This window comes from Netta rufina, assembly GCF_964035555.1.
Source record: "Netta rufina genome assembly, chromosome: 1".
Taxonomy (NCBI): domain Eukaryota; kingdom Metazoa; phylum Chordata; class Aves; order Anseriformes; family Anatidae; genus Netta; species Netta rufina.
This window is the reverse complement of record NC_140123.1, coordinates 206,204,223-206,229,111: the sequence shown is the minus strand read 5'-3', so window position 1 is coordinate 206,229,111 and position 24,889 is coordinate 206,204,223. Positions and strand designations below refer to the sequence as shown.

The 24,889-nt window shown below is 52.3% G+C and overlaps 1 protein-coding gene across 4 annotated transcripts in view; it reads left to right on the top strand.

Moving 5' to 3' along the window:
* Positions 1–24,889, top strand: part of SHANK3 (SH3 and multiple ankyrin repeat domains 3) — a 376,332-nt gene that overhangs the window by 317,113 nt on the left and 34,330 nt on the right. For all 4 annotated transcript variants that reach the window (XM_084305956.1, XM_084305955.1, XM_084305957.1 and 1 more), the window contains exons 18-21: positions 4,673–4,808; positions 6,644–6,724; positions 13,226–13,353; positions 14,251–14,356. In XM_084305956.1, coding sequence (XP_084162082.1) covers positions 4,673–4,808; positions 6,644–6,724; positions 13,226–13,353; positions 14,251–14,356 — 451 coding nt within the window. The remainder of the gene's footprint in view (positions 1–4,672; positions 4,809–6,643; positions 6,725–13,225; positions 13,354–14,250; positions 14,357–24,889) is intronic.

Here is a 24,889-nt window from a genome sequence, read left to right as displayed (position 1 = left end):
TGGCTTTGTAAGCCTTGGCCATGTGTCTCTCTGAGCCTTCTCCTCTCCAAGCTGGAGAGTCCCAGCGTTCTCAGCCTCTCATCGTAGGGCAGTTGCTCCATCCCTATTTTAGCTGTCCTTCCCGGACCTTCTCTAGCTCCACCACTTCCCCCTTGAGATGCTGATCCAGAACCACACACAGCTCTGAAGGCTTGCATGTGCAGGATCAGCATAGCCCCAAATGCCTGCCTTCTTTCCATCTCTGTTCTGATATATTTTGTTGGTTAGTGGTATGTTTTTTTTGGGCTGCTGTTGTGCACCATGCCCGTGATTTCGAGAGCTGTCATCATCAGCTCCAAAATCTTTCTGGAGCTGTACCCACCAACTCCATGTTCAGCATTGTGTAGCATGGTTCCGATGGATCTTCCCTAAAAGCAGTACTTTGCATTTATCTTCATGGTGACCCATTTGCCACCTTATGCACATTCATTCAGCCTGGGGGTCCTCCTGGAGTTCATCAGCATTGTTGCATCGTTTGGCTACTCAAAAAATAGTTGCATCAGTTTATAATGGCCACAGACTTTGACATAGCATCCTCAGATTTCTGTGCATGGATGTTTTGTAGCCACTTTCTTCATGGTTTGATTCTTAATTTGGCCTTCTTCCAGGCCAAAAGTGTTATCTCCAAGAGCTGGGCATCCTCGTCAGGCAGCTGTGTCCAAGAAACTGGAAGTTTTTCTCAACTGATGGATCAAAACTAGTCATGTTTCTACCACTGTGTGTCTGATCTTTCCCATTCTGACACACCTCCCTGTTTGATGGCCAGCAAGTGCTTGGAGTGTTTAATTCAAGGGGAGGACTCCCAGCTGCCAGTCCTGAAAATTAATATCTGCACTTCACAGACTGGGACCAAAAACTGATTTTTGTGTGTGTCTCAGGCGATTCCCGTGTGTCACTCGAACGTCGTCAGACAGCCCAGGGCTGTCTGCATGACAGGGATCCTCCGTGCAGTGGGTCTGTTCAGAGAGATGAAACGGTTTGCTTTGTTCATTTCGCTGCCTCCTCTTTTTGTCTAAGTACTTTTCTTCCTCCTGTGGGAGATGGTATTGTGCTCCTGAGAATGCATTTCTGACGTTTCAGTCTTGCTGGAAGGCGGGGGGATGTCTTGGCTAAGATATTCTCCGGGTTCAGCAGATCAGCATCATCAGCAAACCGCAGCCTCTTCTCCCTGCCAGGCGCCTCACGCCGGAGGTCTCTGGCTGTTGTGGCTTCATCCAGCAGCCTGCAGGTAGGCTGAAAGGTGCTGTCTGCTGCCAGATCTCCCTTCCCACTGCTGAGTGGTATCCTGAACCACTGGCTTGCTAATGAGACCTCAGCTCCTATAGGTTATAAAACCAGCTCTGTGGTCTTGGAACATGCAGCTTGCCGTGCCATACTGAGTCGATGCAGTTTTGAATTTATGGTGCATGCAATTGTGTGTCCAGTCTCCTCTGTGATTAGCTTTGCTGTATAGTGGCATGGTGTTCGTTCTTGACCTCCTGTGTTATTTTAGCCTCCTGACTGCTTTTCTTACCAGCTTTCTGCAGGATGTCATTTCCTGCGGGTCAGGTTTAGCTACAGCTTCCTGTTTTTGCAGACCTGTCTGGTTTTATTCCATCTTTCACATAAAAGGCCTGGCAACATGTGACTAATACTTTGCGGTTGTCACTGAAAGACCTTTAATGTGCTGTTCCCTCTCTCCTAATCAGCGGCAGAGATGTTATTTTTTCCCATAGGCCAAATTATTCACGTTCACACCCCAGTGATCGAGCTTTCCTTGGCAGATTTTGTAACCTAACGTGGCTCTGGCACATTTCTGGCCAGCCTGGTTGTGGCTGCGGGTTGATGTCCTTCTGGCCAAGGATGTTTCAGAGTCACAGCATCAGGTCAGCTTCCCTGGACAAGTGTAGCGCTGAGCCTTAGCACTTAGTGCCCAGCATCATGTTTTTCTTGTCTTTCATGGCTGGGTCCTTAGGGTGCTTCGTAAGCTCAGTGTTGCTCTCTCTGCTGCTCATCAGTCAAGGATTGCCCAGCAGTGGAATGAAATTGCGCTGTACAACGCAAATTGGTGTCTTACGGCTTGCTTAGGAGTTGTCCATCTGTGGGCACTTTTGAAACACATTGGGCAAAAAGCTGTCTGGCCATGTTGGTAGCTTTTTTCATCCCTGGTCTCAGTAAGGTATAAACAATTGAAAATCCACATTTTCCATCTGTCATTTGAACTGTAAGCAAAAACCTCAGCAGCCTGCCAGAATACTGACAGAATATGGATGCTTGGGTCCCAACCAGATGGGGCTTCTGCCAGGTGGAGCCACAGGAGTTAATGCTCTCCTGGAGACCACGTCCTCTGGCTTCTGCCATAAGTGCTGCAACAAGATGGAGAAGAGGGTGGAAATATCACCTTTACAGCCCACAAGGTCAGAGCTTCCCACTCCTGCTTCTTTCTGTTGGAGTAACCTAAAAAATCTGAACTGCTGCCCATTTGGGTGGACGTGTTTGGATGATTAAAAATGAAACAGAAAGCACAGGCGTGTTCTATCAGTATTTCTGTTCTTTATTTGGAAAGGAGCAGGGTGATGTGCCTGTATCACATGCAGATGATGAAATACTTTCCAAACCATTAGTAAGTGAAGCTGTCAGCATCTTCCAGGTGGTAATTTTTCAGTTTTTGCATTTTTTAATTTTATGATACTGGGGAAATGCCAGGAGACTGGCAGAGCACTGGTGTTTAGAAGGGGTAAGGGAGATTATCCATTGCATTACAAAATTGTGAGCCTGGTACCAGTTTCTGGCAAAAATGGACACTCTAATACTGTAGGCAGTTGATAAAGAATTAAAGAGTAGAATATAATTAACACCAGAAAATCACATAAAACAAATTTAATTTCATTCTCTGAGATGTCAGATTTGTTTGGTAAAGATAACTGCTCAGATGTAATAGATTTTTATGGGGGCCTTTGTTTACTACTGTACAACATACCCATTACAAAGTCCATGGTGTACAAAATCAGTGGAGCACATGTTAAGTGGTTCACAAATTTGCTAAATGACAGGTCTTGACAAGTAATTGTCAGTGAGAAATCATCGCTGGCTCGTGCTTCTAATGGTCTCTCCAGGATTTAGTTCAAGACCTGATGCTACTCAGTGCTTTCATAAACATTTTAGAAATGAACCTGAAGTCGCTGCTAATTAAATGTATGGTGACCCACGGGCTGAAGTGTTTGGACAGGCGGCAGCAGGGCTGTCTGCAGAGGGAGGAACCAGCATGGATCAGCCCCACGTGGCTCTGCCTCCTGGGCAGAGCTGCGGGCAGGGGCAGTGGCCAGGGGCTGGTGGCTCTGAAGGTGCAGAGAGCAGGGTAAACAAGGGCCTTAGATGAAAGAAGCAGGGCAAAAAGTGGGCTGGAGCTGGGGGATGCCGTGCAGCCCCAGAGTCTGCTGTTTAGATGTGTTTTGAAAAACCAAATTGCTTGCAAGGAATAACTCCTGAAGTGGTTCAGGATTGGGAGAAAACACAGGATAACCGTGCTGCAGAATTCAATCCGTTCAATACAGCTGATCCAAAAAGAAGGTTTAGAGGTGATTTAACTAGAGTAGGCTGGTAATTTCAGCAAAATCCTATTATTTGAGGAAAACCTGTATTTTCATGAAAGTTGGATAAGAGAAATAATTGAAATAAAATGAGTATTTCAAAAGCTTTGCATCTTAGAAAATCTTGATGTTCTATTTCAGAACTGCCTTCAATGCATTTTCTTTTTTGTATTTTTAATGGTGTTTCACAGAAGACCGCACTACGGCTCATGAATTACAAGTGCTATAATAACCTACATAGTTCTAATTATGTAAACAGCAACATTTACCCAAATTAGTATTAATAAAAACACCTTAGACTTTAAGATGAAACATCTCCAGCTGGAGATGGAACAAATGCAAGGGAAATACTCTTGAAATGTCAAAGTTTCCTCCATCCAGGACAGTTCTGCATTTCAGTTGTTGTACTTCTGTTCACAGAGGGTGAGGTCCAGAGGGTGAGGCTGGTAGTGAGGAAGGTGCTGCACAATAAGGAAAGGTGTCGCGAGAACCAGCGGCTGAAGTTTGATTTCATGCTAGTTTAATGTAGGAACTGGGGGGTAAGCAGTGGCAGTTGGAAGATGCAGGGAAAGGGTTCGGGAACATTAAATTCTTCATCTCCTGGTGTCTTTGAGTAGAGACCTGAAGCCTGTGGCATGCAACAGCCTGGATATAAAGCTTCTGATCTTGAAATTATGGGTAACCTAAATACTCTTGTTACCTATCTTTTGAGTGGTTCACTTCTGGAAACATAAATATAAGTGTAAATATTAACACAAGTGTTCCTGTTTTTGCTGTAGCCCTGCCTGTAGCAAATCACTTGTGTCTTATTTGCCATCATTCATTATCTTGTATCCAGAGTAATAGCAGTCCTAGAGTATACAGCACATTTCAAAAGTCAATGCAGAAGTGTGCAAACCTGGCTTTTTTTTTTTTAACAAAGGGTGGGTAACCCTAGCCACTAAAGCTGAGACCAGAAGGCAGAGCTTCTGCTGCCTGGCGGCTGTCCCACCGTGTGCCGCTTGTGCTGGCCTGGTGCATCTCTGGAGCCATCTCTGTAGTGGACCGTTTCTCTTTTTTTTTAGGTGAATGGTGTGAACGTGGTGAAGGTGGGGCACAAGCAGGTGGTCTCGCTCATCCGGCAAGGGGGGAATCACCTGGTGATGAAAGTTGTTTCCGTCAGCCGCAAGCCAGAGTCAGAAGAAGTTGTTCGGAAAAAGGGTAAGTGCGGAGCTTGGCGGTGCTGCGAGCAGGGGTCTGGCATTGCTGGGGCATGAGTGGGCTCACAGAGGCCGTGGCCATGCCGGGAGGAGCTGTGGCGTGGAGCAGCCGTGCAGGAGGACACTGCTGCACTGCAGCTGCTGGGAGCGGGGAGCGCCGCGTGTGGGAGCCCTGCTGGTCCTCACAGCACGGACACGTGTGGGGAGTGGTGTGGTGGGGATGGTTTGGGCCTTTGCCCCATTGTCCCCAGGCACTGAGGGAAGAGGCAAGACCCTCTGCCAGAGGGGGGCCAAGAGGGCAGGCTGATGTGCTCCTGGGGCAGGGCAGCCCTCAGGAGAGGGGCAGCCAGCAGTGCAGGGCAGGGGCACATCATGGCACAGAGCTGCAGAGGGCAGGGGCGTGCTGGGAGCAGCCGGCACGGGGCAGGCTCTCCCTGCCCGGCCCTGCTCTCACCTTCATGGGGCCGTGTGTGGGGAGGTGCCTGTGGGGCCGTGGTGGTTTTGGGGAGCGGGGACAGCAGAGGGGCGCTCCCAGCCCAGCACACTGGGCGTGGGGGAGGGAGGCAGCTCTGCGCGCTGACACCAAGCGCCGTAATTACATTGCTGCTGCACAAAAGCACGAGCTGTGGGAAAGGCTGAGGCTTGGGAACCAGTGCCGGGACCACCACCGGTGCCACTCACTGCTTCTCATGCTCCCAGCCCCGTAGCTGGAGAGCAACCACTGGTCACTGCTGGTGCCTGAGCCCAGCCCTCGGAGCTGCCCCAGCACGGGGCCCAGGGGCTGGGGCCGAGCCCCACTGCTGCCATCGAGCAGGGCCCGGCTGTGGTGCTGTGGGATGGAACCCACCCCGTCCCTCCTGGCTGGGGACATTTTTTCCTGCGGGTGATGGAGGCCTGTGTGGGACTGGCGTTTTCTGTCTGAATCCGCCCCTGTTGGGGTCTCTGATGCAGGCAGCGCCAGCACCAGCCTGAAGCTCTGGTTGCCATGGCAATGCTTGAGCGTTGAAGCCAGCATTGTCACAGCGCGAGCGCGAGGAGGAGGCACCGAAGTGAAGAGGAAGAGCCTTCAACTCATCCCTGTGCCGGTGGGCTCGTGGCATGGAGCGCCTCCGGGGCGGACCCGCGGGCCGGCCTGGCTAGGGACCCCCGGGCAGCCCCGCGCCCCAGCACAGCGCCCGCCGGCCATGTGCCGCTGCCCGGCACGGAGCCGGCCGCCTCCAGAGCTTCGCTAGGGCAGCGGGAGCCTCACCCGTCCTGGATACGGCCCCAGCCGGCAGAGACGAGGGTGGGTGGGCTGCGTTTCGCTGGGGGACGCGCCGCGCCGAGGCGGGGATGAGAGACTGAGAATCAGGCCTCCTGGACTTGCTTCTCCCTCCTACCCCTCCACCCATGGCGTGTGCGGAGGGGAAGCAGCCATCAAAGCTGTGCGCTGAGTCCCGCAGGCAGGCAGCCAGCTGCCTGAGACAGATTTAATTCGCGAGAGGCTTTCATAGCCATAGCATCTCCGGTAGCGGCAGGGGGGCAGGAGCAGCCCGGGGACATGACTTGGACTCTTTTCCGCTGAGGGCTGTGGGAGCCTGGGCAGCGTGCACGTGCCTGCGGCAGCCTCCAGCCCCTCCGCGCCGGGGCCTGCCCCAAGCCCTCGGGACCGTGCGACCGAGACGATGAAGAAGTTTGCCTCCACGCGCAGCCTCAATAAGATTCTGCAGCAGTGCGACTCCTCATCCCGCGAGTACGAGGAGATCCAGGCTGTGGAGAAGAAGTGGCACCTGCATCTGGCCACTCCTCGTAAGTTCCTGGACAAGAAATGCAAAATGCCGTCTCTCTTCCTTTCAGCTCCGCCGCCTCCCAAGAGAGCGCCCAGCACCACCCTGACGCTGCGGTCCAAGTCCATGACAGCCGAGCTGGAGGAGCTGGGTAAGCGGCGGCGCGGGGCTCGCGCCTGCATGCGGAGGAGCATGACGAGCATGCGGGGGCTGGGGCGAGAGCAGGCAGCACGCACAGCATCCATTTTCCTGAGGGGTGCATGAACGTGAGCTCGCGGCGACGCGCTCCTCCCATACTGACATCCCTGCTGTGCTGCGCGGGGTGCGAGGGGCCAAGTGCCCACAGGACCCCCACAGAGCCAGACCAGCTCCTCGGTGCCACCTCAGCAGGTGGACAGACCGGGACAGGGCGCTGGGAGCCTCTGTGTGCGTGCGGAGAGGCTCACCTCCCCCGTGCCCCGTCCTTCGGGCACCCTGTGCCTCACGTGCGCCGAGCAGCCTATTGTTTTTATTTTCCTCTACCTCTAGGCAGATAGCACATGCTGCAAGATCAGCTGGCATCCCCCTGGGCTGCCCTCCTCCCTTACACACACACATGCACATGCACACACGCTCACACGATCTGCTGTCACTACAGAGCCTACCCATGTTTCCAGATGCTTTGGCATCCCAGCTTGCAGCCCCATGTTCCTGTGTTCTCTCAGCACCCCTCCACCCGCCCCCTCCATCCTCACATCCAGGTACCCTGTGATGAAGCCCCGTGCTCTTCCCTCGTATCGACATCCCTGCCGAGCCCACACCTTTGCAGGGTCCTGGCCTCCCCCCATAGCCCAGGGCTGCAGGGCAGTCAGCGTTCATGCCCCCCCAAAGCAGTCTGTTTGCTGCACACAGGCTCATGTGCCCGTCTCACAGCACCCCATCCCCGTGCATGGCAGAGGCCACAGGGCCCTGGGCAGGAGGCTCGGTGGAGGCTTGGTGCTGGCACTGGACAGGCAGGCTGGCTGGCAGAAGGGCTGTGTCGCGGTCATCCCACGTCCTGCCTGGCACTAAGAGGTGCAGGGGCAGTCTCCACCCTTATTTTGGAGAGCTCAGAGCGCAGCTGTGGTACACACGTGTGTGGCACTGCTGAGAGCGGCTGTGCAGGGCAGACGTGGAGCGAGCTGAGCGTTCTCCAAGCCCATGGTGAGAGCCCCAGCAGAGTTACCGAGCGAGCCTTCCTCAGCATTGCTGACTGCCCTGGCTCCTGCTTCTGCTCTCTGCTGAGCTCTTTGCCGTGCGAGGACGTGGTGGTGTGCACTGCTGTGCTCGCTGGCCATGGCACAGAGGCTGCGCGTGGCAGGCTGCTCTCCTGCTGGGAGGAGACCTGCTGGGAGACAGAAACCTGGGCACAGACCCAACGCCTCCCTTCATCAGGGCGTTGGAGGAAGATCTGTGACCTTCCTCACTCTGGTCTGCTCCCTGTGCTACATGCGTGACCAGGCTCTATAGCCTGCAGGGTTCTGAAGAAGGGAGACCTTGAGGGTTAGTGTCCACCCTCAAACATAGGCTTGAAGAGAAATCTTAGTATCCAAGGGTTTGCATCAACTGATTGATGGCCATTGTGATTTTATGCTAAGCTCCCAGCCTTGTTTTTCACCCTAACCTCTTCCTTGCTTTCCAAATTCGAAGGCTCTGTGTTTAGTAGCAGCCATTAGGAAAAGATTTAGAACAGCCCATTTATTCTACTTTTTATTCTTCCCTTTACACAGATACTGCACAGGCACTGGGGTTCATATTTTTACTCCCAGGTGCTGGTCCTGAAGACAGTTTCTAGCTGGTGTGATAGGTGTTTTCTTGCACAGGCATTGTGTTGCCTCTGGGAGAACATGTTCCCCAGCTGCACGGGCCCATCTTTGGTGACCACCAGCCCAGGTCAAAGCCAGGCTTTACGCAGGCACCTTGGCAAGGGGACAGACACACAAACCACAGCACTTTGTCTTACACCTGCACACACACCTGCCCGTGGGGTGTGGGACATCACCATGGGACAACCTGCACACGCGTGAGGGCACGGGGCACAACCTGCCTGTGTTTTGACGAGCACAGCTGCCAGGTGTGAGGGGAAGGGGTGCAAGCTCATGGAAAGGGAAGTCACGAAAAGCAAAGAAATACCTCTGCCAGAGAACATATTAAAGGTGAGACCTCTGCGTCTCCCTGAGCAGTGTGCATCTAGATGCCGCCTCTCTTCTACCTGGAGAGGGGCTGGGAGTGACAACTGCCTCATTCTCCCACGAGAGGAATCTGTAGACAATGCCTGGACTTGGCCACGATGCCTTCCAGGAGGCTTTAGCAGGTAGTCCCTATTTTGTGTCTTGTGGGTCAGGGAGCATGCTGCAGCCAGTCCCACCATGCCTCTCCAAGGAGCCTGGCATGGGGAAGATGGGGTTGTTTCTCCTCCCTCACTTTTTCTTCTGGTGGTTGATCCTCTCCTGCTTTTACTGCAAAGGGCACGTTTCCATGCAGGTCAGCATCCCCGCACCTCAGCGGTGTGCAGGTCAGAGCCTGGTCTTCTTTTCTGAGGGGAAGCTGGTGTTAGTGAGCAGGACGTTTCCACCTGCAGCTTCTTCAGGGGAGATTTGTTGGATGGGCCCTGCCCCTTCTTCCTTGAAGCCTGTCCCTGTCCTGCAGCTTGCCATACATGCCATGTGCCCACAGTGATACCTTAAAATTTCTTGTGCTGCACGTTGTGCCAGCCCCCTTAGAAAAGCAGATTTCCAGCAAGCTGCTAACAAAGAAAGCACTGCACAGTCCTTGCTTTTGTTGGATGCAGTTAAAACATCTGGAGGAAACTGTCCTCGGGAGGCTTGTAGGCTGCGGTCTCTTTGCAGTGAGCAGGCATTAATGACTTTCACACCAGTTTCTCCATGGCACCAGAGGGCAGTGCCAGGGGTGCATGTGGTGCTGCACCTCTCGCCTGCCCGCAGCCATGCACTGCCTGAGCCGTAACGCCGAGAGCCCCGCTGAGAGCGGCCTCAAACAGACGCACGCTGGACCATCAGGGCCGGATCCTGCCAGCATGCTGGGAGGCAAGAGTGTGGGGATGAGGCACAGAAGGCAGAGAGCGAGGCTGGAGCTGGGGATGGAAGCAGGAACTGTGCATGCCATTCATGTGTTGTGTTTTGTTTCTTGATTCCAAGCCTCCATGCGGAGAAGAAAAGGGGGTGAGTGAAACTGCACATCCTGGGGCTCATCCCTTCCCTGTCAGTGCCCAGCAAGTCCCCCAGTCCTTGCCACAGGGACAGTCATGGGAAAGCTTATTCTGAAGGCAGGCAGAGCTCTGGGCATGGACAGCAATTCCTGTTTGTCAGCCAGGCCCCATGAATGTCTAGGTCTGGCTTCCTCGGGGTGTTATGCTTGCTTTGGGTGCACTCCACAGTGGAAATAGCCTGTACAGGAATGTCCCCACGTCTGGGGTCCTCCAGAGCAGCCTCCTTCAGACCCTGGGTCAGGATGCTGCGGTCACAGCCATGCTGCGAGCTGTCCTGCTGCTCCCGGTGCCCAGGAATACCTGGGGACCCGCTCTGCGGGCAGGGGGTGATGGCAGCTCGGGGGGTATCCCCCAGCTAGCTGGAGAGAAGATAGGTGGGTGGAGGAGGTCTGGGGAGAGGGCCACCCGCTGTGATGGCCACGATCTCTGTGCCCAAGCTGGCTGGGGTGAGGCTGCTTGCAGCACGGGAGTGTGGATGAACGCTGCACTGCGTGGTGTCCGTGGGGACAGTGCACAAGGGATGGCACAAAGACAGAGCCCAGCGAGAAGGCCCAGCCCATGGCAGCCCACTGCTCCACATGTCTCCAGCACGGGGCTGCGGGCAGCCTGCAGGCCTGACCCCAGCTCTTTGCCTTTCGGCAGCCAAACTCTGTCCTGATAGCCTGAACCTACAGAAAGGTGGGAGATCTACTCTTCTACCCTAACAGAGATAGCAGAGAAGCTGAATGGGGCTGGCAAGTGGGAGGTCTCCCAGGGACCTCCCCAGACCTCTCTGCTGAGCAGATCTGCCGACGCTCAGAGGCGGAGGCACTGCAGAAGTCCCATGCCTCGGTGAGGCAGGAGGTCACCAGGGCTGTGCTGGCATGGAAGCTGGCTGTCCCCATTCCCAGAGCGTCCCCATGCCTCAGGGCAGCTACAGCACTGCCACATCTCCCACCCCAGCAGCCTGGAGCCACACGAGGATGCACTCTGGTGGTATTAAAAGACAAAAAGCAGAATAAAACCAGCCACTGAGGTAGATGGAGAGGGCTGCGCATTGCTGTTATTCCTGTCACAGCACTGAGATCCCCCCGGGGCTGCCCAGAACAGCTTCCAGAAATACCCATGGGCATGTTCCCAGCATGTGGTCCTTTAAAAGCAGCCTGTGGCCCTTGAGGCTTTGCTGCTGGAGGTCCATATGGTGTGGCAGCACAGGGAGAGCAGGCTCCCACTGCCCCGCTGGGAGGTGGCAGCTCAGGCCGAGCCACCTGAGCCTCGTGCGGTGACAGCCCCATGAGAGCTGCACGGCTCTGAGGGAGAGGAACTGCGAGATCCCCCAGAGACAGAAAGGGCTGCATGGCTGCACTGGGGGGCTGCTACAAAGGCCTGGAGGTTTTGTGCCGAGGAAATCCAGGAGCTGCCTGAGCGGCTTCCCTTGGAGCTCCTTGGCCTCAGGGCCGTGGGTGCCTGCCACCAAGGCCGTGGGTGTCAGAGGGCATGTGAATTGCTTGGCAAGGACCACTTGCCTCCTGTGTTTGCACAGGGCTCGCTCCTCCTGGACTCATCTCTAGTTTTATAACTGGAGAATGCTGTCATACAAAGACAGGTGGACAGCTGCAGTGACCACAGGGTGCAGAGGTGCTGAGGCTGGCCTGTGAGTCACACCAGCCCCAGGCAGGGGTCTGTAGGATTATAGGCCTAATGGTCAGAGCTCTCCAGGTCACTTGGGTCACTAGGATCAGCAGCTCCCACCCCACACTGGTGGCATTTTGCAGTGCCAACTGGACCAGCCAGGCTGGGAGGAGCCCTAAAGGGTGCAAGCCTTTCCCTGACCTCAGGCAGAGCTCTCCAGCCTTACAGCACAAATGCTGCACGTGGTCCCTCCTCTCCCTGTGCAGTTTACTGGAGCTGTGGGTTAGCTGTGCCATGGGGGTAGAATCATCCAGTCTTCGTGATGCCAAGACAGACCCGTAAGCCTCAGCACAGCACCACACCGATGTGGTGGGCACACTTCAGAGCCAGCTGTCCTCCAAAGGTAGAGCTGGCACAGTGTGATATGGAGCTGACAGACTGAACCCTGCCAGGCCCCAGCAGCCGTAGGAGTGGGGGTGGCCCAAACCCGAAGTTAACCTGGCTAACTTTGTTAGCTCGGCTCTGCTGGACCCTGTCAGGCTGCATGTGGAGGAAGCTCAGAAAGGGTCAGTGGTGATGGTGGCCAGCGTCTGCCTGCTGCCCTTTACAATGTCCTTTGTTTCAGGATATCTTAGTACCCCTGGCAGGTAGTCCCAGTGGCATACAGGGCCTGCTGCCATGTCTGAGGGGGTAATCAGTCCCTCCTGGCACAAGTGGTAAGGGAAGTGCAGAAGGACGCAACTCTGCGGGTTTGCAGCCATGGGGCAGATCTGAGGTTAGGCAGGAGCTGGGTCAGGATCTAGGGTCTGGTCCTGTGAGGGTAACCAAGGTCAGACATAGCCAAGATCTCCAGGCAGGCCCATGGTGATGAGGCAGGGCCCAGCTCAAGTCTCGAAGTCTGTCTGTGGGTCAGGATCCAGGCCAGGCTCCAGGGCTGGCCATGGCATGGCTGTGGCAGCACTGCAGGCAGATGTTGCAGCACCACTCGGGTGGTCCCGAGCTTAACTGGAGCTCCTGGGCCTAGGAGTGTGGGCTGTGCATGGGGCCAGGTTACTGCCATCAGCTGCATTAATTAGTCCACCCAGGGAGGAAACATCCCAGTTTGTCTCCATCTAACAATGGAATGGAGCTGGTTGAGCTGGAGCCAGGCTGACTCCCTTGGGGTCCCAAGGAGTGCCACGCTCTGCTTTGGTTTTCCGCCTAGCCTATGTTCCCCGGGACACCTGGGTTTTCCCTTGTTGGAGTAGCACAGCTGCTTGCCCCACCCCACCCCGTAACCCAGTTTGGGGGATTTGATCTCACTCTGATTATCAAAAACTTCACCATCACTGATTCTGAATATCAAGAGTTTGCTGGGCAAAAATGTGCTCCTTTAATCAAAGGATGCAGGCTTCTGCACAGCTCTGCGCAGCTGGGAGCAGACCCCAGAGCCAAGCGTGGGCAAGTTGGACCCCAGGCACTGGGTGGGCTGTGCAGGGGCGCCCGCTGCAGCCGGGGTGGGAGCGCGGAGCCGCCAGCTGCAGGTCCCCCATGGAGCGAGGTCGGGGCTTGGTTGTGCAGCGGGAGGGGGGTGCTGCTCCAGAGCCACCAAGGTCTTCATCTGCAGGGCTCTGGGGAGGAGGAGGACAAGCAGACATGTCCTCAGACTGTTTTCAACAGGCCCACGAACCATGTTCCCTAAGCAGAAGCTCGCGCTCTGCTTAGCTGCGCTGCAGAGGACGGGCTTGTCCTAGGGGAGCTGCCCTGGCGCAATGGCCCTTGCTAACTGGTTTGCTTCTGTGTTTGGATTTTCAGAGAAACTGGATGAGATTTTGGCAGCAGCCGAGCCCTCGCTGAGAGCAGACATTGTCGAAGCAGATTCTAGGGCAGCCACTGTGAAGCAGCGACCAACAAGCCGGCGCATCACGCCAGCAGAAATCAGTGTGAGAGAGGAGGGCTTGTGGTGGGCAAGGGAAGGGCACGAGGCGCCGGTCACCTGCTGGATGCCCGCAGCCAAGGACCTGCGCTGGGGAGGGGGCTTCCCGAGGGGGAGAGGCTGGGGGGAGACAGAGCTGCAGAGAGCAGGAGCCCAGCTGGGGGTGGAGGAGCTGACCTGGGCGTTTTGTGCACAAATGCGGGATTGGCAGCGGGAGGGACATCAGAACAGATCAGGAGCAAGGAGAGCTGCGTTGGAGAGCTTAGGCTGGCTGCAGTTTTCTGGATGTGAAGCTGGAAATTAAGAGGAATCAAAGAAGAGAAAAAGGCAGTCTCTGAGGGGAAACATGGATGGAGTAGGAGTGGGGATGCGAGCTTCAGGCTATCTGGATTGTGAACGCGTGCTGCAGGCGGTGGGAGGCAGCTTCTGGAGCAGGAGATAAAATGGGACGGGCTGGATCTGAGCAGAGACTGGCCTGCCTGAAGCCTTCCCACAGAGGAAGGCTGCTGCTCCGGAGCAGCATCACCAGGGAGGTGCTGCATGTCCCCGGGTGCTGCGTGCCACCAGGGCCTGGCAGCGGGAGCATGGAGGGGCAGCCCCCAGGGCAGCCGCACCGGGTCCCGGGCACTCTGCCTTGGGAAGCACCGAAGGGGGAGTGCTGGAGGCAGAAGCGAGGCAGGGGGCAGAGCCTGTTCCCGAGGAAGCAGTCCCTCCTAAGGCTGTCCTGGGACCTGCGTGCGGGTGTGGAGCTGCAGGGACAGGGTCTGGTGTGCAGACAGACGTGTGGTTGGGAACTCTGCAGCTGGGAGCATCAGGTGGGCTGAGGTGTAGTATTGTTTCCTTTCAGCTGATTCTTGCTGATGTCCAGAATGGAAATTTCTTTTTTTTTTTTTCTCTTCTACAGTCACTCTTTGAACGCCAGGGTATGGCAGCACATTCGGGGGTCCTTGCGGGAGCTGAGAAGCCCCATGTTTCACTACGCAAAGGAATTCCGCGGACAAAATCTGTAGGTAAGGCAAACTGGGGGGAAATCTGTTCCTGAAGAGGAAAGGTCATTCCCAGGGAGCATTCATGCCTGCATGAGAAGCAGCAGAAAGGACTCAACCCTCCAGTGCCTTTATCTGAAGATCTTTTAAGAGGGGATGCTTGATGTGATTTGTACTTTGAAGGTTGCATGTGTCTTGAGAACCTGCTCTAACACTGACAGTAGCCGTGCTCTGAGCAGAAGGCTGGACTAGAGACCTCCAGAGGTCCCTTTTTGCTGATTCTCTTTATAGAACTGCAAGAGATAAGACGTTTCTCCCATTCTCTGTGCTTGCAAGTGAAGACTGGTGGGTGGTTTTCTGTCTGCCCATGTTGTGGTTGGGCTGGGAGTGCCGTGTGCTGAACATGGGGAGTTGAGCATGGGGCTATGAGCTGTAACAGGCTCAGATGATAGAGCAGGGAGTAAATGCATCTTTTCTGAGGATAAACATGACACGGTCTGTAACAAGCCGTCATCTAAATTTCGGGACATTTAGACCCTGTCCCCTGTCACAAAAGGTTTATGGTGCAACTGAAACCAAAAACATGCTGGAGGATGGACATGGGGTGGTGGCACAATGGCAGTAAAGTGGTCTCATTTTCTTGATCTTGTGTGTCAGTGGGTTTCATCCGGGTGATAACACAAACCCGTAGTTTTAGCAAGGTGTGAGGGCTGTGTGGGTTGGAGCTGGGGAGAGTGCATTACCACTTGGAGCTATGGGGCAAGGGGAAGGTGGTGTGCTAAGTGTTAATTTTAAGAAACCCTTTTGATAGCAGTGGTGATGCCAAAACAGATTGTGTGTTTAACACACACATAAATGAATAGAAAGTAAATTCTGTTTAGATACACAGCTGAGAGCAGCATAACCCCAGCAAGAATGTAAAAATATTTGAAAAAGGCAAGGATTCATATTCAGAATGTACTTTTATATGTACAAGGGCACAGAATTGCTGTACATATGTGCCTCACATTTGTGTTTGTATGAGAGCAGCTGCTACCTGTAGTCCCACGTGAGATTGGTCTGAGAGTAGTAGAAAGCTACAGATAATTAAATGCGTGTATGATAAATCTGAAAAACAAACTAAATAGATAATCTTTTTTAAAAAAAGAGTGGGTGTTTAATGGACTGCCCTAGTGTGTACTTATATACCATGTTGATAAAGCTGCTGTCACACCATGGAATATACAGGCGTAAAGCTCCTGTAACTGAAGAGCTGAAATAAAGCCTGAGCTTGAGCAAATGATAAGATGCAATGTTGGAAGCAAATGCAGGCATTAATTAGTTACTCATATGTTGCAAAAATGCTGATGGACATGGTGAAAAGGGAGAAGATCTGACTGCCTTGGTACCTTGGGTCACCAAAGCAGTGACCCACGTATTTGCATCTGGCTAGAGCCGAAATAACAAGTGAATCTTCTCATGAAGGTAAAAACTATCAGTAGCACATGTAGGGTAGGAGTCATCTCATCTAGCCTGGCATGTTAACGATGCAGAAATCTCTACTGTCTGCTACTTGGCGGGCCAGCATTGTAGTGGCTAGAGGTGTCTAAGCTGCATGTCTGTTTTGCAAACTCTGCCCTAGAAGTTTATTTTATTTGCAAGAATGTATGTGAAAATGCTTTTAAGCAGAACTTGTTCAAGGTTCAATCAAGCCACAACAGCTAGAAATCATTTTAAAGGGGAACTGTTGTGTGAAATGCCATCTCAGCTCAATAATAGATCATAAGCTGGAAAAATATTCATTAAATACAAGATACTTGCCTGTAAGGAGCTCCTTTTTACTTGTGAAAGCAGAGTCAATGGTTCAAGAAATCCATCTAAACCTACCCCTGATGCTTGTAGAGCAGGTATCCTGTCAAGGATATCGGTGTGCAGAGAAACGTGGGAAGAATTACAGAATCATGGGATCATAGAATGGTTTGGGTGGGAAAGGACCTTAAAACCCATCTCGTTCCAACCCCTGCCATGGGCACAGCACCTCCCACCAGCCCAGGCTGCCCAAAGCCCCATCCAACCTGGTCGTGGGCACTGCCAGGGATGGGGCACGCACAGCTCCTCGGGGCAGCCTGTGCCAGGGCCTCACCACCCTCACAGGGTCATTGAATATTCTGAGTTGGAAGGGACCCACAAGGTTCATCGAGTCCAACTCCTGGGTCCACACAGAACCACCCAAAAATCAGACTGTGAGTCTGAGAGTGTTCACTTCTTGAACTCCAGCAGGCTCGGTGCCATCACCGCTGACCTGGGGAGCCTGTTCCCGTGCCTGACCACCCTCTCAGTGAAGAATTTCTTCCTAAGAAGAATTTGAAGTCTGTAGGGTTTATACAACTGTAAGGCTTGAGGGTTGTGTGTAGGGTTTGTATGCTCCCAAGCACAGAGCATAATGTCCCACGTGTGTCTTTTTTGTTCAGCACCTGGAGCCTGGGAGCCTGATCCCTGCATGGGATTCCCAGCTCTTACAGCCCCTTGCAACAAGGGGTTGTAAATGCTAGATTTAATCTGCATCAGGGAAGATTAAAAGCAGACCTGGAGATTGCCTATTCTGAGCTGGAATGGCTGCAGCTGTCACAGGCACAGCATCCAAGCATGACCTAACAATAAGCACAGGAAAAAAATCACAAAGAGCTTTTAATTATGCTCAGTCCAAGAAAGGTATCTGTCTGCACAAAATGGAAGCAGTTCCAGTGAGGAGGGGATAGCAACTTCTGGCTTCCAGCTTGTCTGCTACAATGCACACCAAAAGCAGTGCCTCTTAGAAATCAGCTAATTTTCGTGGAATTCCAAATAAGTTAAAATAGAAAACGGCCAAACATTAGAAATTGGGTTGCAATTGACTTGTTTTAGAAGTCCTTCTTGAGCTGTCATTTCACACCCACAATGACAGGCTCATACGATGTACAGTCAGTTGACTTCATCATAAAAATCTCTACTAACAGCAAAGAACTAGATGAAAAATAAGCAGGGGTTGGCTGGTTTGGTTTGTTGGTTTTATTTTGGTGAAGAATTGCTCTGAATTATTTGCATATTGCACATGCTCCACAAGCACAGCTGTTTCAGATTCCCGAGGACTTGTGACAAAAGATCAAAATATTTCATGTTTTCATCTAAATATTTCTTGAGACAAAGGTAATTAACCCTTCACTTGCTACAAGGAAAGCAAAAGAGAAAAAATGTTTCAAGAGAAATGTGAAGAAAGAAATGCATTGCAGCAGGGAGGCTGATCAAAAAGATCTCTGTCAGGCTTCCAAGATAGCTGCCATGCCATCTGCTCCAGCATCAGAAGTTAAAAACACTCGAATGTCTGCAGAACGGTCTCGGTACGCGCCGAGTCTCCCCCCGAGCCAATGCAAAACGCTGTGGAAGGTGTTTCTGCAAGGAGACAAGCAGCGCGGGTGCCCTGCCAGGGGGAAGCACCAGGGCTGCTGAGGGTGCGGGCACCGGGGCGCTCGGGGCTGCTGGGGATGCCGGATCCCCCCGGGCTCAGCACAAGGGTTTGGCAGAGGAGGGCAAGCGGCATGGGCAGCACACGACCTCTCCCCGTGCAGTTCAGGACCTGGATGAGCTCCCAGTGCTTTCATTCCCTTTCAGGCAGGCAGGCTTTCAAGCTCACCCTCGCTGCAATTTGAACCTTGCGCAGCGCCAGTCCCCAGCACCCTGTTTCACTGCTCTCTGATGTGCCAGTGACTTCCCTCATCTTCCTCCTGCCAGCTTTCTGTTGTTGCCTGGAGCTGCTGCAAGCCCAGCGAAGCCAAGGGCTGTTAACACTCGCCCGCTTTCCCCTTCCAAAAATGAGCCCAGTACCGGCGCTTGGCACCTCGGTACTGCGGCACGGGGCAGCTCTGGGGCTGCTCAGCCCTCCCTGTGCGGGGAGGGCAAGGCTGGGCTGCCGGGGTGTGAGCTGGAGAGAATAACCTCATTAGCTCTCCCAAATTAATGCACAGAGTTACATTCTCACAGGGATTTAGGCTGTTATGGCAACAGGCCCAAAAGCACTATGGAGAGTTATTGTGTTTTCCTTAGAGATTAATAATGCATTGTGCACGCTGTGAATTGCAGAGGGGTTGCCATGAGGCTCGGGATCGCCAAGCTGCGCTTTAGGCATGCACACAGCAGCGTGATGCTGCTCTGAGAGCCATCGTCCTGCAGTGCTCAGGGACAGAGGTGTCTGCCGGTCCCTCCTGGTCACCGGAGGGCTCCCGTCCTGACCCAGGCTCTTCGTTCCTGCGTGTGCTGACCTCTGTAGGTTATGGGTGATCCTGGTGAGGTCTCGCTGCTCCTTGTAGGAAGTGTACGTGCACCCTACTACAAGGTGCACACCTGTTTATTCGCTGGGGAAGTTTAGTTTTCCATTCACGAGCCTGGAATATGAACCCTGTGAGGTGGCAGTGGGGAGGTCAGAGGCAGCACACAGAGGGTCGTGCCGTCAGTTACAGACAGCTCTTTTCCCAGCCATCAGCCTCACCTCCACCATCCCTCTGCAGAACCTGGAACAGCTGACAAGGTTTCACGCTCGGCGGCAGAGCACGGGTGTGTGGAGCGGGATCGGGGTCTGGGGGAGGCAGCAGCACGCAGTCCCTGGCAGCGAAGCGTGCCTGCAGACAAAGAGCTCAGGCACACGTGTTCCCCGTGACAGAGGAGATCGAATGGCAAACTGGTAATTGCTAGGTCGGGATCAGGCAGGATGAAAGGATGATCGTTCAGGTGTTACAAATTTAAAGGAGCTTCCCCCTGTGCTGTGTGCTGGAGAGAATCTTAGGCTCGTGATGGGGACACTTCCCTCGCCAGCTGCTGCACTGGTTTGTGGGTGCACAAGGCAGCGGGGAGCTGCTCTGCTCTCACGTGCCTGTGAGTCTTGTGGAAGGGCTCCAAGTGCTGCAGGAGCCGGTCGGGCTCCTGCTTCTACAGACAGCCCATCTCCTGGGCTGTGGTCTGCCCGTTACCTGATGAAGCATTTACCAGCAGACAAACGTTAAGATAGAAGTGAAAAATGAACGTGTTTACTACGGATAATTAACTGTTAGCATTTGAGGCGTAGAAATGGGGTTGGATAAGAGAGCCGTGCTTTTAGCTACCAGTATTTTACATAAGCTCAGACAGATTCTGTCTCCATTTCATCAAGATAAAAGCTACCAGGGTGGTTTCACGAGTCTTATATCTGGTATCTAATCTTTTAGGAGGACCCTAGTCCCCAGCACTGCTTTCACTGAAGGGATTTCCATATGGCTGGGTGCTCGATATCTCTGGAGGGGTCCATGCAGAGTCCAACCCTCTCCTAAAGGGCTGAATGCAATTCATAAATTCAGTACTTAATCAAGACATCAGGTTTTAAGCCTGCTCCCAAGGCATTGTTGGTTGTCTTTGTTTAACTTCAGAGACTCCCTGAGCAGATCTATATCCTGCGTAGACAGTAAGTAAAACTCAGTAACGATTAGCCTTGTGCTTAACCATAAACAGATGCTTCTCCATGTTAAGGGAGAGGTTTCACTTTGCCTATGTGATCACATTGAAACACCAGTGAGGAGTTTCCTTCTGTAATGAAGACTGCATTTTACAAAGCCTAAATGGGTGATTTGGTGATCACAATTTAATCAGCAGTGAATTACAGAGAGAACATTGCTTGTAATTCATTAATAATTTTAATAAAGATTAAGCACATTTGATTCCGGGTAGCATTGGGATGATACTAGCTTTAGGGCACATATCATCTAAATCAGATTTTAGAGAGAGAGCTAGAATTTACTCCGTATGACTGGATTTACCAGATAATATATTTAAGTGGGCAAGGTTTAAAAAAAGGTTGGTTTACTTCATCATTTTGCTATCACAGTAGGAATGGGTAGTGAAAGATTTGAATAAGAGAGCATAATAACGCAGCAACCCAATTCAAAGAAAGCCTAATGAAAAGGTCTTTACAAGCCAGATGGGCAATAGGGGGAGGCTGAAAAGAAAGAGAAGGAGGTAATTCCGCACACATTGCTGGTAAGCCACAGAGCTCTTTGCTGCAGGTTACTGTGGGCGCTAGAAATTTGCCTGAGTTTAAAGAGCAGTGACAAGTGCACAGAAGAACGTCTACCAAGGGTTAAATACAAATGCAGTCTGACTCAGCCAGCTCTTGATCAGTAAATTGCTGGAAGCTGACAGAGTATTTGGGAGGCGCAAAGCAGCACTGCATGCTTGCTGTGTTCTTATGTGCTTCCTCTGGCAATTATTGTTGGCCACTGTTGGGCAGCATACTGGGCTAGATGTGCCTTTGATTCAATCCACAGTCATTGCCCTTGTTTTCTGCAGTTTGGGGGGAGAAATGGAGAAGTGGAGTAGAGGCGGCATCAACAGAATACAGAGAGTGAGCAAGCTGCAGAGAGAGAGGAGAGGCAGATGAGGAAATGGATGTAGTTGCTTATGCATGACTTGGATGGCAGAGCAAGCAGATACAGTGAGACGAGGAGCTATGTCAGAACGGTGAGTTGCAGGTAGTGAAGAAGAAGCCTGCCAAGCTTCTGCTTTCCTCCCACCTCTCCCATCAGTGATCTCTCCTGAGTGTTGATTTTCTTGCTGAGGAGCAAGAGGAGACATTCAGTTTCACGGGGAACAGACATGATTCCTGCTATTTCTAGGAGCAGGATGGTCAGCTTGTGAACCAGAGCTGGAATGAAGCCACCTTCCTCTGTTGTAGGATCAATGCATAATTCAGGTTGGAAGGGAGGTCTCTAGTCCAACCTCCTGCTCAAAGCAGGGTCAACTATGAGATTGGATCATGTTGTTCAGGGCTTTATTCAGTCTGGTCCTGAAAATCTCCAAGGATGTACAACCTTCCTGAGCAGCCTGTTTTGCTGCTTGACTGTCCTCATCATAAAATTTATCTTTTTAACCACTCTGAAACTGATTTCATTTCAGTTTTGCCTATTCCCCCTTGTTCCTGCGCCTTGGCCTTTTGTCTTCCCACCACCTTCCACTGTGAGAATCCTGGCTTCACCTTCCTGATAATCTCCTCGTTGGTATGGGAAGGCTGCTGTTAGGTCCCCCCAAAGCCGTTTCTTCTGCAGGCTGAACAAGCCCAGATAGCTCAACCTCTCCAGGCAGAGCAAGAGCTCCATCCCTGGTCACTGTGGCTCTCAGCTGAACTTGCTTCAGTTTCTTGAGGTGTTTCTTGAGCCCCCAAACTGGACACAGTCTTGTAGGTGCAGTCTCATGAGTGACAAATGAGAGGGACAATCTTCTTGCTCTGCCTGCTGCAGTGGCTCTTGTTCACGCAGCCAGGGATGCTGTGAGCGTCTGCTGCCAAGGCTCATGGCCAGCCCTTCTTCAGTCTGCTGACTACCCAGACCCCAGCGTTGCTTCCCAGCCAGTCAGTCCCCAGCCTTTCTGCTGTCAAGGGGTTCCTTCTTGGTGCAGGACTTTGCATTTGTCCTTGTTGAAATTCATGAATTTCATGAGCAATCCAGGAGACTCCTAGAGTGCGTTGGGGATAACTGCCTGGGCCGGGTGTTAGATATTAGACAAACGACCCAGAGGAGAAGTGTTTCTGGACCTGGTGCTCACAAGAGCAGACAAACTCTTTAAAGAGATTAAGATTGGAAGCAGTCTGGGCTGCAGTGACCGTGCCCTGGTTAACTTTGTGATCTCAAGGAACACAGGACTAGCGAAGAGCAGTCAGGACCCTGGACCTCTGAAGAGAGACCTTCAAGCTATTTCAAGACCTAGGGGACAAGATCCCCTGAAACACTGTCCTTGGGGACAAAGGAGCTGAACGGATCTGGCAACTCTTTAAGGATAAGTCCCCCATGTAAAAAAAAAAAAAAAAAAAAAGAGCAGGGAAGGCAGAAAGGCTGAGCAAGGACCTGCTGGTCAGACTGAGGTGCAGGGAAGAGATGCACGGGCAGTGGCAGCAGGGACACGTGGCCTGGGGAGAGTACGGGATGCGGTACGGGTGTGCAGGGATGGGGTCAGGAAAGCCAAGGCATGGATGGAACAGAGCTTGGCAAGGGATGCAAAAAATAACAAGAAGGGATTCTGTGAGTACATTGGGCAGAAAAGAGAGGACAAGGAGAGTGTACCCCCTCTATTAAATGGGAAGGGAGAGCTGGTAACGACTGACGTGGAGAAGGTTGAGGCACTGAACAACTTCTTTGCCTCAGTCTTCACTGCCAGTCAGACTTCCCACATCTCTCATTTCCCTGAACCGGTAGATGAGGGAGCAAAGTCCCTCTCACTGAAAGCGAAGAGCAGCTTTGAGGCCACCTGATGTAACTGAACGGGTACAAGTCCATGGGGCTTGACGCCATGCATCCCAGGGTCCTGAGGGAACTGGATGATGGAGCTGCCAAGCCTCTCTCCATCCTATTTGAAAAATCATGGCAGTCAGGTGAAGTCCCTGGTGATCGGTTAAAGGGAAAAATCACTCCTATTTTTAAGCAGGGTAGAAAGGAGGATTTGGGGAACTACAGACTGGTGAGCCTCACCTCTGTGCCTGGTGAGATGGTGGAACAGATCCTCCTGGAAGCAGTGCAAGGCACATAGAGGACAAGGAGGTGATCTGAGACAGCCAGCACGGCTTCCCCAAGGGCAAATCATGCCTGACCAATCTGGTGGCCTTCTATGATGGCTAGACAGCATCAGTTGACAAGGGAAGACTGACCAGTGTTATCTACCTGGACTTCTCTAAGGCCTTTCATATGGTCCCACGTGACATCCTGATGTCCAAATTGGAGAGAGAGGGATTTGAAGGGTGGACCATTCAGTGGATAAGGAATTGGCTTGGAGGCTGCATCCAGAGAGTGGTGCTCAATGGCTCTGTGTCCAGGTGGAGATCGGTGACAAGCAGTGTCCCTCAGGGGTCTGTCCTAGGACTGGTGCTTTTCAATATCTTTATCAACAACATAGACACTGGGATGGAGTGCACCCTCAGCACGTTTACAGATGATGCCAAGCTGAGTGGTGCAGTTAATACAACAGAAGGAAGGGATGGCATCCAAAGGGACCTGGACAGGCTGGAGAAGTGGGCCCACGTGAACCTAATGAGGTTCAACAAGTCCAAGTGCAAGGTGCTGCACCTGGGTCAGGGCAATCCTGGACATGAGCACAGACTGGGAGAAGAACTCACTGAGAGCAGCCCTGCGGAGAAGGACTAGGGGGTTCTGGTGAATGAAAAGCTCAACATGAGCCAGCAGTGTGTGCTTGCAGCCCAGAAGGGCAACTGCATCCTGGGCTGCATTAAAAGAGGGGTGAGCAGCAGGTTGAGGGAGGGGATTGTCCCGCTCTATGTCCCCTCTGGAGCCCTGCATCCAGGTATGGGGCCTCCAGCACAAGAAGGATGTGGGGCTGATAGAGCAGGTCCAGAGGAGGACCACAAGGTTGATCAGAGGGCTGGAGCACCTCTTCTGTGGAGAAAGGCTGAGAGAGCTGGGGATGTTCAGCCTGGAAAAGAGAAGGCTCTGGGGTGACCTTATTGACAGCTTTTCTATATTTAAAGGGAGCTTATAAAAAGATGGAGAGCAACATTTTGCTCAGGCAGACAATGACAGGACAAGGGGGAATGGTTTTAAACTAAGAGGAGATTTAGATTAGGGGTCAGGAGGAAGTTCTTCACTCAGAAGGTGGTGAGGCACTGAAACAGGATGCCCCATCCCTGGAGGTGTTCAAGACCAGGCTGGATGAGGCCCAGGACAGCTTGATCTAGAGGGTGGCATCCTTGTACATGGCAGGGGGGGTGGAATTAGATGATCTTTAAGGTCCCTTCCAACCCGAGCTGTTCTATGATTCTGTGATTCTCTGAATTTCCTTCTGACCCTTTCCTCTAGCCTGTCTAGGTCCTTTTGAGATGTCCAGCTAGTCACTGAACTTGGTAGGGCTTTGGATATCATTTTAAAAAGTGCTTTCCACCTCTTATTAAAAAAAAAAAATGCAGGAGAGATGCTTTCAGTAGAGAAAAATATCAAGTGGAGAGCAGAGAGTAAAATGAATACTTGTAGAAGCAGCAATGTAAACTAATACCAAAAGTAATACCCATATAGCAAAAATTCTTGTATTATCTAACTAACCTCTTCACCTTTCCTTCACTTGAAATATTTTGCTTGTAACTCATTAAAAGATCTTCACACCAGGGACTGTAGGCTTTGCGGGCTTCTGGTAGCCCCAGAGGGTAGAACAACCAGAACTATTCACAGTCAAAGCCAAGAACTTGCAGCAACCAGTGGCTTCACAGGCACATTCTCCTTTGGCCTGGCAGCCACTTTGCAAGCCTGCTCTTTGCAGAGCAAACGTTGAGCAAGTTGGGGATGAACACACTTTCCAGTTTTGTTTCCTGAAATATCACTGAACTCGACTCTGTAGTGCTTGTCCACCGGATGGTCAGCATATCCCAAAGACAAGCTCTAAAGGTGCTAGACCACGTGCTGTAACAGGACATGGTAACAGAGCTCCATGCTGCATAAACTTCCTTGTTTCAGCTCTTGGCCATTCCTACATGAGAAGTAAAAATAAGCATAAAGGCATAACTTTATTTATTTATTTATTTATCCT